We start from the raw sequence: 15407 nt of genomic DNA, 5'->3' as shown, positions 1-15407 counted from the left end.
ATTCCGTGTGTCCCTCCACATCACTGCAAGCAATTTATTACACTTCAAGCAGGCTCTCTCCCCCGTCTAAGTCAGGAATCTACAAGTCGTTGGGGGAAGCCCTGGTGATTAGATCGCATGGCGCCAATTCCAGAATCAAAAAGGTGACTAAAAAGTGTCACGCTTGTGTAATAATTGTCCACATATAAATGGTACCCCTTTCTGAATAAGGGTGACACCAAGTCCCAAATAATCTTACCGCTGCTCCCTATGTAGTCTGGGCAGTTCTCTGGTTCCACATGACTATCTTTTCCCTCGTAAACCATAAAACTATATGTATAGCCTGTGGTCCTGTCTCAGAGCTTATACATCTTGACCCCATATCTGGCACGCTTGCTGGGGGGATACTGTTTGAAAGAAAGGTGGACAGAAAATGTAATCAGGGACTCATCAATGCAGACAACTTGATTGGGAATAAACAAGGCTTCAAATTGTTGGTTGAAGTGGTTTTAGAGGGGCAGTATTTTGTGGAGCCGATCGTATTCAGGGTCACCCCGAAGATGACAGAGTTCATTGTCGTTGAAGTGCATAAGCCACAAGATTTGCTCGTATCTAGCCCTGGTCATGGAAGCAGAGAACACGGGCATATGGTAAATTGGGTCAGTGGACCAATATGACCGCAACTCACACTTTTTAGTAATGCCCATGAGGAGGGATAGGCCCAGAAATGTCTTAAATTCGGGAACTGTAATAGGTTTCCAGCCACATTCTCTGGAAAGGGTCAAATGAGGATTTGCGGTGATAAATTGCGCAGCGTATAAATTGCTTTTGTCCACAATAGATCTCTACAGATCTTCTGTGAAAAACAGCAAATAAAAGTCAAGGGTAAGGATGAGCTCGATGTTAGAGTCGAACATCGGGTGTTCGCCCGTTCGCCGAACAGCAAAAAATATGGGGCATTCGCGGGAAATTCGAGTGCTGCGGAATGCCCCATAATGCACCGCGAGATCGCAGTGCATTAATGCCTGATGATTGGCCAAAGCATGCACCTGACCTGCATGCTTTGGCCAATCACAGGGTGCTCTGCAGAGAGAGCGATAATTGGCCAAAGACAGTGTGCCTTTGGCCAATCATGGCTCAGGGGGACTAAGTCAACGCCCCACACTATATAAGGCTGCTTACATAGCGGCCGTGTATAGAGTGTGACTGTGGACAGAGATAGATTGAGCTAGATTAGGCAGGCAGGTTAGTTACCCTGTTTCCCCGAAAATAAGACCTAGCGTGATTGTCGGTGATGGCTGCAATATAAGCCCTACCCCACCAAATAAGCCCTAGTTAAAGTCCTCGTAGGTCTTATTTTCAAGGTAAGGCTTATTTTGGGGGAAACAGGGTGGGGCTTATTTGGGGGGTAGGGCTTATATTGCAGCCATCACCGACAATCACGCTAGGTCTTATTTTTGGGGAAACAGGGTAGTTGCAGTGTATTTGATGTGTATGTGTACATAGACATATATACACACACACACACATACATACATACATACATACATATATATATATATATATATATATATATATATATATATATATATATATATATATATATACACATACATATACACATACATACATGCACACACACACACACTTGGCATTTAGCGTAGACTATATATTCAGTGTATACTCTATATTCAGGCAGCGTATTTGAATATATACCCTGTTTCCCCGAAAATAAGACCTAGCGTGATTGTTAGTGCTGGCTGCAATATAAGCCCTACCCCCAAATAAGCCCTAGTTAAAGTCCTTGTAGGTCTTATTTTCAGGGAAACAGAGTGGGGCTTATTTAGGGGTAGGGCTAATATTGCAGCTATCACTGACAATCACGCTAGGTCTTATTTTCGGGGAAACAGGGTATATATATATATATATATATATATATATACAGCCTGAAGTGTAATATATATGTGTGTGTGTGTTTATATATATATATATACACCCACACACACACCACCAAATGAACTGTATATATTCGCTACACTGAATGCAGAGTGTATATATACATGTATATGAATACACCGCCTGAAGTGTATTATATAATGTATGTAGCGCACTACCTCCGAAGGAGCTTCAATTTGTGTGTTCTATCCGTAAATCACATTTACCACCCAGCCCATCGCAGCCCATAGAAATAGAAAGTCCATATTGTAGTTTTCTCCTGCTTTTATTGGTGTAACATGAACTGGGATAGGAGAAGGGTTTTCTGAGATGCTCTTTTGCTGCTTTATAATCTTTCCTTTGCCTTCTCACGCAAAGACTTAGAACAATGCGGACTATGAAAAGTCATTCTGAATAACTTTTCTTTGGGAAGACTGGAGTAGTCTGGTCCTTGAGAACAATGAAAACGAATAGCAAAGAGCCACTCTGAATAACTCTTTACATAGAGACTCTGGTAGATTTACTAGAGAATACATAGGCTGTTATAGTAAAGAGTCACTTTGAATAACCTCTTCACCCATAGACCTTTTTAGAACAATCTGTATCTCTATTTGTGCTCAGAGCTCTACCGCCGTCTTTTGACCACTACTTCCTGTCTGTACAGTACTTCCAAGTTGAGCTAAGGAAGAGATTACTCTGAAAAATTCCTCCCGCCTGTCTGATTGGAATCCCGGGGCATTGTTGAACCCAAAGTCATAGGCTAACACCACCTGTCTCACTGACTTGCGTACCAACATCCCTCAGCCTCTGGTAGTACCTTTCCCCTGGGCTTTCACTCACTTGATCAACAGTCCATGTGCCACTCACAAACAATCGATTGCCCAGTTGTCTTCCACTTAGTTGCTACTTCTTCTGAAATGGTTTCTCCATCCCTTTTCTCCAGTCTGGCACGCTCCCTTGCCCACAGGGGTGTCCAGTGACACCAGCAACTACATGCTGTGCGGTGTCACTAACTTCTCTCCTCCGTGTGGCCTGGTCCCCCCTCCTTCCCCGTAGGGGTGCTCCGCTTGGCTCCCCGCAGGAGCCCTCTCTCCGATCTCTCCTCTCCGGAACTCCCTAGCAGCATGTGACCCCAGCTTTTATGAGAGTCCTGCCTCCTGCCAAACAAATTAATGATTGGCCAGAACTCACACACGAGCTGCCTGTCACTCAGATCCCAAGTCTAACCCCTCTTCCAGAACCATTTCCACTGAAAGTAAGAGGAGGCATCTCTGGGTCCAAGCACAGGTGGCCACACCCTGCACTACACTGACACTCCCAGTTCTCAAAATAAACAACCAGGCCTGGAATCACAATACAAGCCTGCCCAATTTTACCTGAAACCGTACTTTGACATTTAAACCCAGAAAGCTCACCTACATGAAAGTAGGTGCCCGCAACATGTACACCACTGAATGAACTATGTATGTATATATTACAGTGGGGACGGAAAGTATTCAGACCCCCTTAAATTTTTCACTCTTTGTTATATTGCAGCCATTTGCTAAAATCATTTATGTTCATTTTTTTCCTCATTAATGTACACACAGCACCCCATATTGTACACACAGCACCCCATATTGACAGAAAAACACAGAATTGTTGACATTTTTGCAGATTTATTAAAAAAGAAAAACTGAAATATCACATGGTCCTAAGTATTCAGACCCTTTGCTGTGACACTCATATATTTAACTCAGGTGCTGTCCATTTCTTCTGATCATCCTTGAGATGGTTCTACACCTTCATTTGAGTCCAGCTGTGTTTGATTATACTGATTGGGCTTGATTAGGAAAGCCACACACCTGTCTATATAAGACCTTACAGCTCACAGTGCATGTCAGAGCAAATGGGAATCATGAGGTCAAAGGAACTGCCTGAAGAGCTCAGACAGAATTGTGGCAAGGCACAGATCTGGCCAAGGTTTTAAAAAATTTCTGCTGCACTAAAAGTGGTGTTCCACCCTAAAAAAAATAAATGCATGAATGTGCCTAAAAAAAAAAAAAAAAAAAAAACATTTGGAAATTTTTTTTTAACTTACCTCTAAATGCCTGTTGCTAGGGGGTCCCTCGTAGTCTGCCTCTTTCAGTGTTTGAGCTGGTGACATCACTTCCCCTCGGCACAGGAAGGGCTCAGCTCTGCTCCCTCCCTCTTGTCAATCATCTGGGACCCATTACAGGTCCCAGATGACTGAGCGGCAATCATGCACGTGGCGCCGCACGCACATGTGCAGTGGGTGCCCAGCTGTGACGAGTGGGGCTTCAATCCCCCACATCGCTGGACCCTGGGACAGGTAAGTGTCCAATTAAAATTCAGGAGCTGCAGTATTTGTAGCTGCTGATGTTTTTTTTTTTAAATGAGAACTCCTCTTTAAGGTTCCTAAGAGCACAGTGGCCTCCATAATCCTTAAATGGAAGATGTTTGGGATGACCAGAACCCTTCCTAGAGCTTGCAGTTCGGCCAAACTGAGGTATCGGGGGAGAAGAGCCTTGGTGAGAGAGGTAAAGAAGAACCCAAAGATCACTGTGGCTGAGCTCCGGAGATGCAGTCGGGAGATGGGAGAAAGTTGTAGAAAGTCAACCATCACTGCCAGGGCTGCCATCAGGGGGGTACAGCTGATACAACTGTAAGGGGCCAGAGGGGCCCACCCGGGCTAGAAGAAGGCAGGACGGCTGAAGGGGAGCCGTGTAGTGCACTATGGAAACGATCTTGCAGCTTCTGATATTCTCTGTGTCATTAAGCTCAAACATCAAGCTCTTTACCGCCACCTCTGGCTACTATGTCCATGTGCACCCCTCGTGTGAGCTGCCTGTACTGTGCTCCTCTGTGTCAACAACATGTCAGCTTTGTGAAAATGAGCTGGGACTAGGTAGGAAGATTTCCTCCACAAGTAGGGGCTGAGAAGGAAAGACAGGGGGCTGTTTGTGTAAAGGGAGGGGCCAGAGCCTTGTGTGTTTACAGATTTGTGTATGTGTGGGGCTGACTGTGTATATATATATATATATACACAGGTGTAGGGGGGCTGAAATATATACAGGAGTGAGGGGTGGCTAATATATATACAGGAGTGAGGGGGGCTGACATATATACAGGAGTAAGGGGGGCTGACATATATACAGGTGTGGGGGCTGACATATATACAGGAGTAAGGTGGGCTGGCATATATACAGATGTGGGTGCTGACATATATATATACAGGTGTGGGGGTGACATATATACAGGTGTGAGGGGGGCTGGCATATATACAGGATTGAGGGGGCTGACATATATACAGGAATGGGGGGGCTGAGTGCGAACAGGTGAGGTGGCCGGTGTGTGGATTCAGTGGGATGGCCTGTGGGCAAGACCTGGGGAATGTTGGTGGTCAGGCTGGGGGTCAGGCCTAAAAGTGTGTAAGGGGCCCAAAAATGTCTAATGGCTGCCCTGATCACTGCAGCCCTCCACCAGTCAGGGCTTTATGGCAGAGTGGCCCGACGGAAGTCTCTCCTCAGTGCAAGACACATGAAAGCCCGCATGGAGTTTGCTTAAAAAAAACACCTGAAGGACTCCAAGATGGTGAGAAATAAGATTATCTGGTCTGATGAGACCAAGATAGAACTTTTTGGCCTTAATTCTAAGTGGTATGTGTGGAGAAAACCAGGCACTGCTCATCACCTGTCCAATACAGTCCCAACAGTGAAGCATGGTGGTGGCAGCATCATGCTGTGGGGGTATTTTTCAGCTGAAGGGACAGGATGACTGGTTGCAATAGAGGGAAAGATGAATGCGGCCAAGTACAGGGATATCCTGGATGAAAACCTTCTCCAGAGTGCTCAGGACCTCAGACTGGGCCGAAGGTTTACCTTCCAACAAGACAATGACCCTAAGCACACAGCTAAAATAACAAAGGAGTGGCTTCACAACAAACCTGTGACTGTTCTTGAATGGCCCAGCCAGAGCCCTGACTTAAACCCAATTGAGCATCTCTGAAGAGACCTAAAAATGGCCGTCCACCAACGTTTACCATCCCCCCTGACAGAACTGGAGAGGATCTGCAAGGAGGAATGGCAGAGGATCCCCAAATCCAGGTGTGAAAAACTTGTTGCATCTTTCCCAAAAAGACTCATGGCTGTATTAGATCAAAAGGGGCTTCTACTAAATACTGAGCAAAGGGTCTGAATACTTAGGACCATGTGATATTTCAGTTTTTCTTTTTTAATAAATCTGCAAAAATGTCAACAATTCTGTGTTTTTCTGTCAATATGGGGGGCTGTGTGTACATTAATGAGGGAAAAAAAATGAACGATTTTAGCAAATGGCTGCAATATAATAAAGAGTGAAACATTTAAGAGGGTCTGAATACTTTCCATCCCCATTGTAGGTCAAAAGAAGAGGTTAAGCTCAGCAGCTTGGAAGTAGTGGGAGTGTTAAGATTAATAGGTATGTTGAAGTCACCAAGAATGATTGTTGGAATTTCAGAAGAGAGAAAAAATCATTAAAATCACTGCTCCTGAAAAAACGGCCATTTTTGAAACTTTTTTAGCATTGATCCATGTCCCCTGGGGCAGGACCCGGGTCCCCAAACACTTTTTATGGCAATAACTTGTATATAAGCCTTTAAAATGAGCGCTTTTTATTTTCACATTTGTGTCTCATAGACTTTAATGGTGTTCGCACAAATGTTTTGTCTGTTCGCAAGTTCTGGTGCGAACCAAACTGGTGGGCTCATCTCTAGTCAAGGGTGCTACAATCCGCTGTTTCCACCTGAATTCTGGGTTGGCCAATGAATGGGGGAGGAACGGGAGCTGCAGAAGTGGTGGGCTTCCAATCAGGATTAGCAAACGCATCAGGAAGGGCACTATGGGCTCTACAGGCCTGTGTTCAAACTCTTGGTGACTGCAGGGCACTACTTGTGCTTGCCACTGCACCAGCTTGAACTGCACTTATGGGACTCGCCACATCACCAAGTGTTACTGCAGTGCTGGTTTGTCTACGACCGGGGTGTACTAGACCGCTGGTGCTTGCCAGTCCACCAGAAGGATGAGTGACACTAGTACTGGTTCTCTGCTCCATATGAGAACCATGTGGTTGTTGCACCTCAGCAACAGAAGAACGGGGTCGGGTACGCCTGACCTTAGCAGGGACCACTACTCCATCATCAGAGATATCGGTCAGGGTGCTCTCTACCGGTTTGTATACTGAGCCTGAATCTGACAGTGAGATCTCTTCAATGCTGTACCTCTGTTTGGACATTTTGGCCACTAAATTTATAGGTACAGCTAGTGAGACTCACAGGTAAAAGAGCACCTGGTTGTCAGCGACTGCTTTAATCACTACAAATAAAAATGAACTGTTAGTGGTAGCAGGGATCAGGGGTGACTCTGCTAATGCTGCAGTTTTGTGTGCTGTGTTTTGTAAGTGACAGTGATCTGTGGATACTGCACTTGGGTGGGCTGGGCTGGGCGGAGGGGCTAAACACAGGTGCTGGCAGGTGTCTGGGCTGATCCTGCTAATGTCGTGTTTTTGTGAACACTATACTATTGGGGAAGCTAATATAGTTGTGATCATATTAAAGATATTGATCCGTTCAGATAATATATTAGTAATGGAGGTATATAGTGTGTGTATTAGTGTACCTGGCACTATTCTGACGCTGTCTGGGATTGACTCTCACCCTAACTGACAATAAAACCTAACTGACGTCACCCGTGACACTAATACAGTGATCAGAAAAGAGATTTGTACATTATACTAGTGACACTGTGACAGGGAGTGAAAGGGTTAATTGGGGGGTGATCAAGAGGTTAAATGTGTACCTACATATCTTGGTGTCAGTGTAGTGTTGGTGTACTCACAGTAGATGTCTTCTCCTCGCTCACTGGAAACTAAAAGGGCTCCACGAGGGGAGATGACATCACTTCCTCTGCCTGTGTTTACATTACACAGACAGAGGACAGTCTGCCATTCACCAGAACCGATCAGCAGGTCCAGGCCAGAAATCATTGACCTGAGCCTGTAGACTGATCGGTTCTGAAATCAATCCAGTCATTGTGGGGACGGCGGGGCACGTGACCGACATATAATGATGGCGATTCACACAGGAGAGCCAACCTGCTGCAGTACAACTGTGGCGGCTGGTCAGGAACCAGTTAATGCACGGCTTGACAAATTTGCTTGGAACCTAGGAGCCAGCTAGAAAAGTTAGGAGCCAGGTGTTTTTTTTTTAAACGACCGACAAAGCTTTATTTTCAATATAAAAATTAACCACTAATATGTAGAAAAAGCCGCGCTTTAGGACAGGCTTATGTAGCAAAAAACAGGTTGCTGCCTCCCTTACTCAGGGCACTCACAAGGGGTGTCCTGCTGGTTATGCATATGCTGTCAGAGAAAAGTGGGTTTGATTGGCGCTACCTGAAAACCTGATTGCTACGCATAAACAGGAAAACCTAGGATGGTTTTTATATATTTACATTCTTACACACCAAAAAACATATCCCCTCATTACTATATAAAGAAGGAAGGGGTTGCTCTAATTTCCTAGAGATAAGTGGGTAAGAGGCGTACTAATTACCCTATGCCCCAGGTATTTATTACATGCCTGTAACAGAATGTTTATATAGGCAAATTGGCTGAATTAGTATATTATCATAGAAGAGGCCCGCTATGCAGGTCTCATTACTATACACCAAAGACTATGTGTAGCAATGGTAAACAGTCGGCTGATTACCTGACCTTAAAGCTATACCCACCACTTAGGTGGTGGTAAGGTCCAGCTGGGGCATACCACAAATTACAGAAAATATACCAAAATCATAGTGATGCATGCTGGTCCATAGATATAAATCCCCATCAACCATACATATATGAGGATCAAGTCTGAAATAAGAGTCAAAATTACTGCTTCACAGTTCATATAATAAGAGCTATATTCAGCATATATTGCAACAGATCCCAGTGGAGTACAGTAGTCCCTGTCGCTGGTAACGAATGCCTTAGCTGTGTCCTGGTTGGTGGAGATATGGCAATGCCAAGTAATCATCATGTACAAGAGATCAGGTGCATATTAATGGCATCTTCCAGCAGGACATCAGTCTTAACTCAGCAGGGCACATGCAGGCATAGCCGGACACAAAACCCAACTCCATGCAACAGACAAGGACTGTAAGCAGTCAGACACTATAAATTACCCCCACTGAGAGGAGGAAAGGGGGTTGTGAAAGAGCATCAGTCTGCCTGGTGTGAGGCTGGTGAAATCAACCACCTGTCTCTAAGCAGGGCGGAAGCGATGTCAAATCCTCACTTCTGCACATAGCTCTTAAAGGGACATTTTATTTTGTTTTTTTTCAAATGACAATTTTTTTTTTAATGCATTTTAGTGTAAATATGATATGTCAGGTCTTTTTGACCCCAGATCTCATATTTAAGAGGTCCTGTCATGCTTTTTTTATATTACAAGGGATTTTTACATTTCTTGTAATATGAATAAAAGTGACTATTTTTTTTAAAAGAACAGTGAAAAAATAAAAGTTAAAATAAATAAGAAAAAAAAAGAATAATTTTAAATGCGCCACGTCCCGCCAAGCTCGCATGCAGAAGCCAACGCATACGTGTAGCACCCGCATATGAAAGCGGTGTTCAAACCACACATGTGCAGTATCACCGCAATTGGTAGAGTGAGAGCAATAATTCTAGCCCTAGACATCCTCTGTAACTCAAAACATGCAACCTGTAGAATTTTTTTAAATGTCGCCTATGGAGATTTTAAAGGGTAAAAGTTTGTTGCCATTCCACGAGCAGACGAAATTTTGAAGCGTGACATGTTGGGTATCAAATTACTCAGCGTAACATTATCTTTCACAATATAAAAAAATTGGGCTAACTTTACTGTTGTCTTATTTTTTAATTAAAAAAAGTTTTTTTTACCAAAAAAGTGCGCTTGTAAGTCCACTGCGCAAATACAGTGTGACAGAAAGTTTTCCAACGACTGCCATTTTATTCTCTAGGGTGTTAGAATAAAAATATATATAATGTTTGGGGGTTCTAAGTAAAGGGAAGGAGATGGGCCGGCAGTGAAAACAGGCAGGGGAAGCTCCATTAGCATTGGTGGTTGTCTTGTCATACCAACGGCCACCACAAGAGGGCGCCCGATTCCAGAAGGAACAATAGGACTGCAGAAAGCCACAAAGCCGCGGCCTCAATTACAGGCGCAGGCCAACGCGATTGTGCCGGTAGGGGGGCGGGGGTGTCGTACAGAGACAGGATACCTCAGCTGTGCCGCCCCAGGCGCCAGGTCGCTAATTCTAGTCGCAAATGCGACCTGGCGCCCTGGGTTTTTTTGAGCCCTGGGTTAATGTATTTTCTGTATTCTCTGTATGAAGGTAAAACATCTTCTGCATGCAGCTCCCCCCATCCCCCCAATACTTACCTGAGCCTGATCTCCATCCAGCAATGTGCACAAGAGCAGAGGCTCTCTTGGCTCTCTCCTCCTTATTGGCTCAGACACAGCAGGGGGAGCCATTGGCAGAGGAAGACTTGGGACTTTTTATGGTAGACAAGGACTCATAAAGGGGATGGGAGTTAGGGATGTTCATAATTTGTTTTAGTGATGGGGGAGGGGTAACTTTCCAGGATTTATAACTCCTATCCTGGTACAATGTAAAATTGAGGGCGCTCTGGACAACAGGACTAAGCAGGCAATGTTTATATAAGACCAGGGGTCCAGTGGTGGTAATGGGGATTCTTCAACACTAAGGGTAGCAGCTTTGAAAGTGGAAGCAAACTCTAAAAAACACAAGCAGGAAAAAATGCGTCTCTAAGTGCAGAAGATTAAAATATTTAATATCCCCAGAGGGATTAAAAACACTTACAAGATCAGAAAGTAAAATAAGTATAACATCGTTGATGGTAAGAGTGATCCAGCATCAGGAGGGTCCGCAGCTTGTTGTAAGACTCCCAGGACTGTGGGTAAGTAGCGGCAGGGACTCCAATGAAGTTGTCAGCAGATGTTGGAAGATCCTGGAGATGCCGGTGGAGGTCACACGATCCGAGTCTAGGGAAAACAAAGATTTCGGAAGTGATGTCGGCGGTGAGGGACAGCAACCAGTGTGGAACGGATGTAGTCATCAAAAAGGGATGCGTTGCCCCACCCCTCCCACCCATCCTTCCCATCCTTCCTATCCTTCCTGCCCTGCCCTCTTCTTCAGGCCCCACTTCCCCCCTTTTCCACCCTTCCTTCCCCATCCTTCCTTCCCCCCCCCATCCTCACTCTCTCCCACATCAGGCTGCATATAGCCATCACAAGCTTGTAGGCCACCCTCGCTACATACCCATTGAATACCCAACTTGTGAATTACACATCAGAGATGCATGAGGGCTTTTTTTGAAGTAGGAAAAAAGACCCGCCATACAACTACTGACACAAAAGTATTCCTTTGCTTGAGTTCTTCCGTGAAAAATAAACCAACCCTTTACCTCACATAAATTAGATGACGGTGAACAGACAACAATGGCAAAAGGGTCTTCGGTATATAGAGCTGTTTACACCTCACGGTTACAGTTACATGTTGGGTTCATAACCCACTAGCAACTAGCATAGAATGTTTGCGATTCTTAGGCCCGGAGGGGATACCTCTCAAGACATAGACTTATACTGTACTAGAATTCATAGGCTATGTTCACTGTTATCTGTACCACAACTGCTGTAAAAACTTTATAATCTTCAATAAAATATTTGAAACAAAAAAAAAGGGACGCGTTTCGGAACTGCTATTGGTTCCTTTTTCAACCTATGGCTACAGGTATACCCATGAATAATTTATACTCTCTGGGCCAGCTGTGGGCGGGGACAAGGGTGGGAGGAAGTAGGAAATGGTGTATGGCATTCTCACAAGGACTAGAATCATCGGAATAATGCTAAATACACTATTGGTGAAAACAATATTGATAAAAGGGTAAGTAAACAAGTGGAGGAAGAATATAGATTTTTTCATTTCTTATTCCTTTTTATTTTCTTTTTTTTTTCTTTTTAGTTTTATCTAATACTTGACTGATCGCTGCTGGTTAATTAACATCTCCATTTGTGAGGATATATACATAGTATTCCAGTGTTTCTTACAATATATTTCTATACCATTTTTTATATATGTATACATATTTCCTTATATTTCTTCCTCCACTTGTTTACTTACCCTTTTATCAATATTGTTTTCACCAATAGTGTATTTAGCATTATTCTGATGATTCATGTCCTTGTGAGAATGCCATACACCATTTCCTACTTCCTCCCGCCCTTGTCCCCACCCACAGCTGGTCCAGAGAGTAGAAATTATGCATGGGTATACCTGTAGCCATAGGTTGAAAAAGGAACCAATAGCAGTTCCGAAACGCGTCCCTTTTTGATGACTACATCCGTTCCACGCTGGTTGCTGTCCCTCACCACCAATGTCACTTCCGGGATCTTCGTTTTCCCTAGACTCGGATCATGTGACCTCCACCGGCATCTCCAGGATCTTCCAACATCTGCTGGCAACTTCATTGGAGTCCCTGCCGCTACTTACCCACAGTCCTGGGAGCCTTACAACAAGCTGCGGACCCTCCTGATGCTGGATCGCTCTTGCCATCAATGATGTTATGCTTATTTTACTTTCTGATCTTGTAAGTGTTTTTAATCCCTCTGGGGATATTAAATATTTTAATCTTCTGCACTTAGAGGCGCCTTTTTTTCTGCTTATAACTCCTATCCTGCAGAAGGGAGACAATGACAGATGATATTTCTGGAGTATGAGTTGTATTGGTTATGGGACGGCCTTTTGTACAGAAGTGAGAACTGTCTGAGGTCTTTGTCTTCAGACAAAGACCTGTTATTTTTTATAGTCAGGATTTTTTATAGTCAGACAATACATTCCATTCATAGATTTGTAAGTATGAAATATTCTATATAAATAATTAGCATTTTCATTTTCAGCCAGCAGGTGGAGCTAAAATCTCTTTTCCACATGTTTACCTGCCTGTCCTTCCCGGATCACTGTACAATCCATGTTATTTACAGAGCTCAGTAGCTCAAGCTGTAATTTCCCTTCATAACTGAATGACTCAGAGGAGGGGGAGGGGAGGGGGGAGCAGATTGCTGAAACCCACCGGAGGGACCTCACTGGATATTGTGTGAAAATTGAGGATGAATTGATCCGTGGTGTCTGTAGCTACAGAGGTCAGTGAGGTCTCGGTCACACGTGTGTCAGTACCATGTGATTATGTGACATTTATTCAGAATTCCTAAAGCCTGATAACTGCCTTCCATGCCTGCCATGAATATTACAATGGCAGCACACAGTGCTGGTCACACAGGAGCGGTAGTGTTGTGTCGTGTTATAAATGAAGCCGCATGTCGTTGTCATGAGACATCCACGCTTGTCAGTCGCCTCCATTCATTTCAGGAAATGTGTCACTGCACAGCCAAAAACCTCTTATAATTATATATACTAATCAGCTGAACACAGAAGGATTCATCCACAAAATCCAACACCAAATACATAGAAAGAGAACTGTGCAGCACTACAAGTGAGACTCCCTAAACCTAAAAACAGGATTTGTATTGCAAATGTTTAAACAATCAACACATGTTTCAGCACAATTATACAGGAATATTACAATGTTAGAAAAAACACTATAAGTAAGATATTGTCAAAGTACTCAATATTGCAGAAGAGGAGTGAGACCACCCAAACTTTAGCATAATATGTACATGTAAAAAACCTACTTTGTGGTCGGCCACTTATGATTGGTGATGTGCAGTGACACCTCCCTTACAGGATAGATATAGAAATAGCTGTGCAGCGCTAGAAGTGAGACTCCCTAAACCTAAAAGTGTTAATATTTACACATTTTAAACAAACAACAAAACTATACATGATGAAGCCCCGCCTAGGGCGTAACGTGTAAGGTGGAGAAGTCATCACGCCTGTCAGATACACTAGGAGAGCCGCTGCTATACTGTTATGAAGGAGAGGAGGGTCGCCGGCTGCTCTGTGCATTCTTACATGGATATATTGTGATTCTATGTGAGGATATATTACATGTTATTATTAATAAACTATTAATGACCCGAGTATCCCAGCTATTGTGACACATACAAATAAAACAGATCTGGTAACAAGTCACCAAGCGGGTATTATCCTCAGACCGGGAAATCTGTCCTCCAGGGGGCAGGAGAGCGATAGTGAGTATGATGACATGGCGGCTGGTTTTCATTTGATAGAATTATTATAATATATCCAAAATCCACATATCAGAGGAGATCATTTCCTCTACATCACTTCCCCTTTAGGCTCCTCCCACTAGAAGAACAACCCCTCCCCCGGACATTTCTCCAGCATTCTTATAGTGTTTTCAGAGCTTCATAAACACAATGAAGACACATCATAAATGTCATAGAAGTGTTACTGAGCATTGCTTCCTTCTACATAATCATCAGACGTGTGAGCGAGTCCTAAGGGGGTCTATTCCATCCTATTTCCTGCTTGTTAGGAATATGGAGGGTCATTCCATATGTACATAGCCTGGTCACTGTTCTACTATAAGGGGAACCCCAAATCCCATGGATGAGATTACAAAGAGAAAGATTCCTTCAGAGAGAGGAGAAGACATGAGAAGAGGACAGGTGATGGAAGATTCTACATGGGTGAGGATGGAGGACACACAGAGATAGAAGGAAACACTGAGAGACGGGAACAATCACAAGATGTCACATTTCCCCATCACTGCAGATCACACATTTCTCTTACCGTAATCTCTGAATTTTACTCTCCGGATTCATCAGAAAGGAAAGAGAATCAGACTTCCCTTTATATCCAAAAGGGGAGGAATCTTCTTCTCCCGGACAATCTTTACTGGAAATAGTGCAATCCATAAATCTAAAAGCCAATAATGAGATAATAATTAGCACCAAGAATGTATGACCTCTAACACCAAGAATAACAATGTAACACGCAACATTTCCCTTCCACATGGCTGCCTTCCCTCTACAGTCTCATACTGGACCTGATGAGGACTTCTCACTTCTGATGTTATTAGCCCCACATAGGGGGTGCTACACTGTCACCAACAAAATTTTTTCACTATAGTATTTTCCTGTATTTGGGTAATTGACCACTTACCGTATATACTCGAGTATAAGTCAAATTTTTCAGCACATTTTTTTGTGCTGAAAGTGCCCCCCTTGACTTATACTCGAGTCAAGCACTTTTCTGCAGCAAAAAAATTCATTTTCCGAACCGACTTTGGGGCCACTTGGTGCTAGGAACCCCAAATTTGGTATGTACACCCAGTGGAACTGGTGCCATAACATATCCAAAGCTGAAGTTCCTAGCACTAAGTGGCACCGAGATATGGGGCCCCAAAATCGGTTCAGAAAATGTCATTCTCTGCTGCATAAAAGTGCTTGACATTTTCTGAACCGATTTTGGGGCCCCATATCTCAG

At 43.7% G+C, this 15407-nt stretch overlaps 1 protein-coding gene across 2 annotated transcripts in view; it reads right to left on the bottom strand.

Moving 5' to 3' along the window:
- Positions 1 to 15407, bottom strand: part of LOC141133875 (NACHT, LRR and PYD domains-containing protein 12-like) — a 981044-nt gene that overhangs the window by 886535 nt on the left and 79102 nt on the right. The window contains exon 6 of one of the 2 annotated variants that reach the window (XM_073623467.1): positions 14712 to 14840. The exons of the other annotated variant lie outside the window; for it this stretch is intronic. Coding sequence (XP_073479568.1) covers positions 14712 to 14840 — 129 coding nt within the window. The remainder of the gene's footprint in view (positions 1 to 14711; positions 14841 to 15407) is intronic. 2 annotated transcript variants of the gene reach the window in all.

Source organism: Aquarana catesbeiana, linkage group LG03 (genome assembly GCF_042186555.1).
Source record: "Aquarana catesbeiana isolate 2022-GZ linkage group LG03, ASM4218655v1, whole genome shotgun sequence".
Classification (NCBI taxonomy): Eukaryota; Metazoa; Chordata; class Amphibia; order Anura; family Ranidae; genus Aquarana; species Aquarana catesbeiana.
This window is presented reverse-complemented; position numbering and strand designations above follow the sequence as displayed.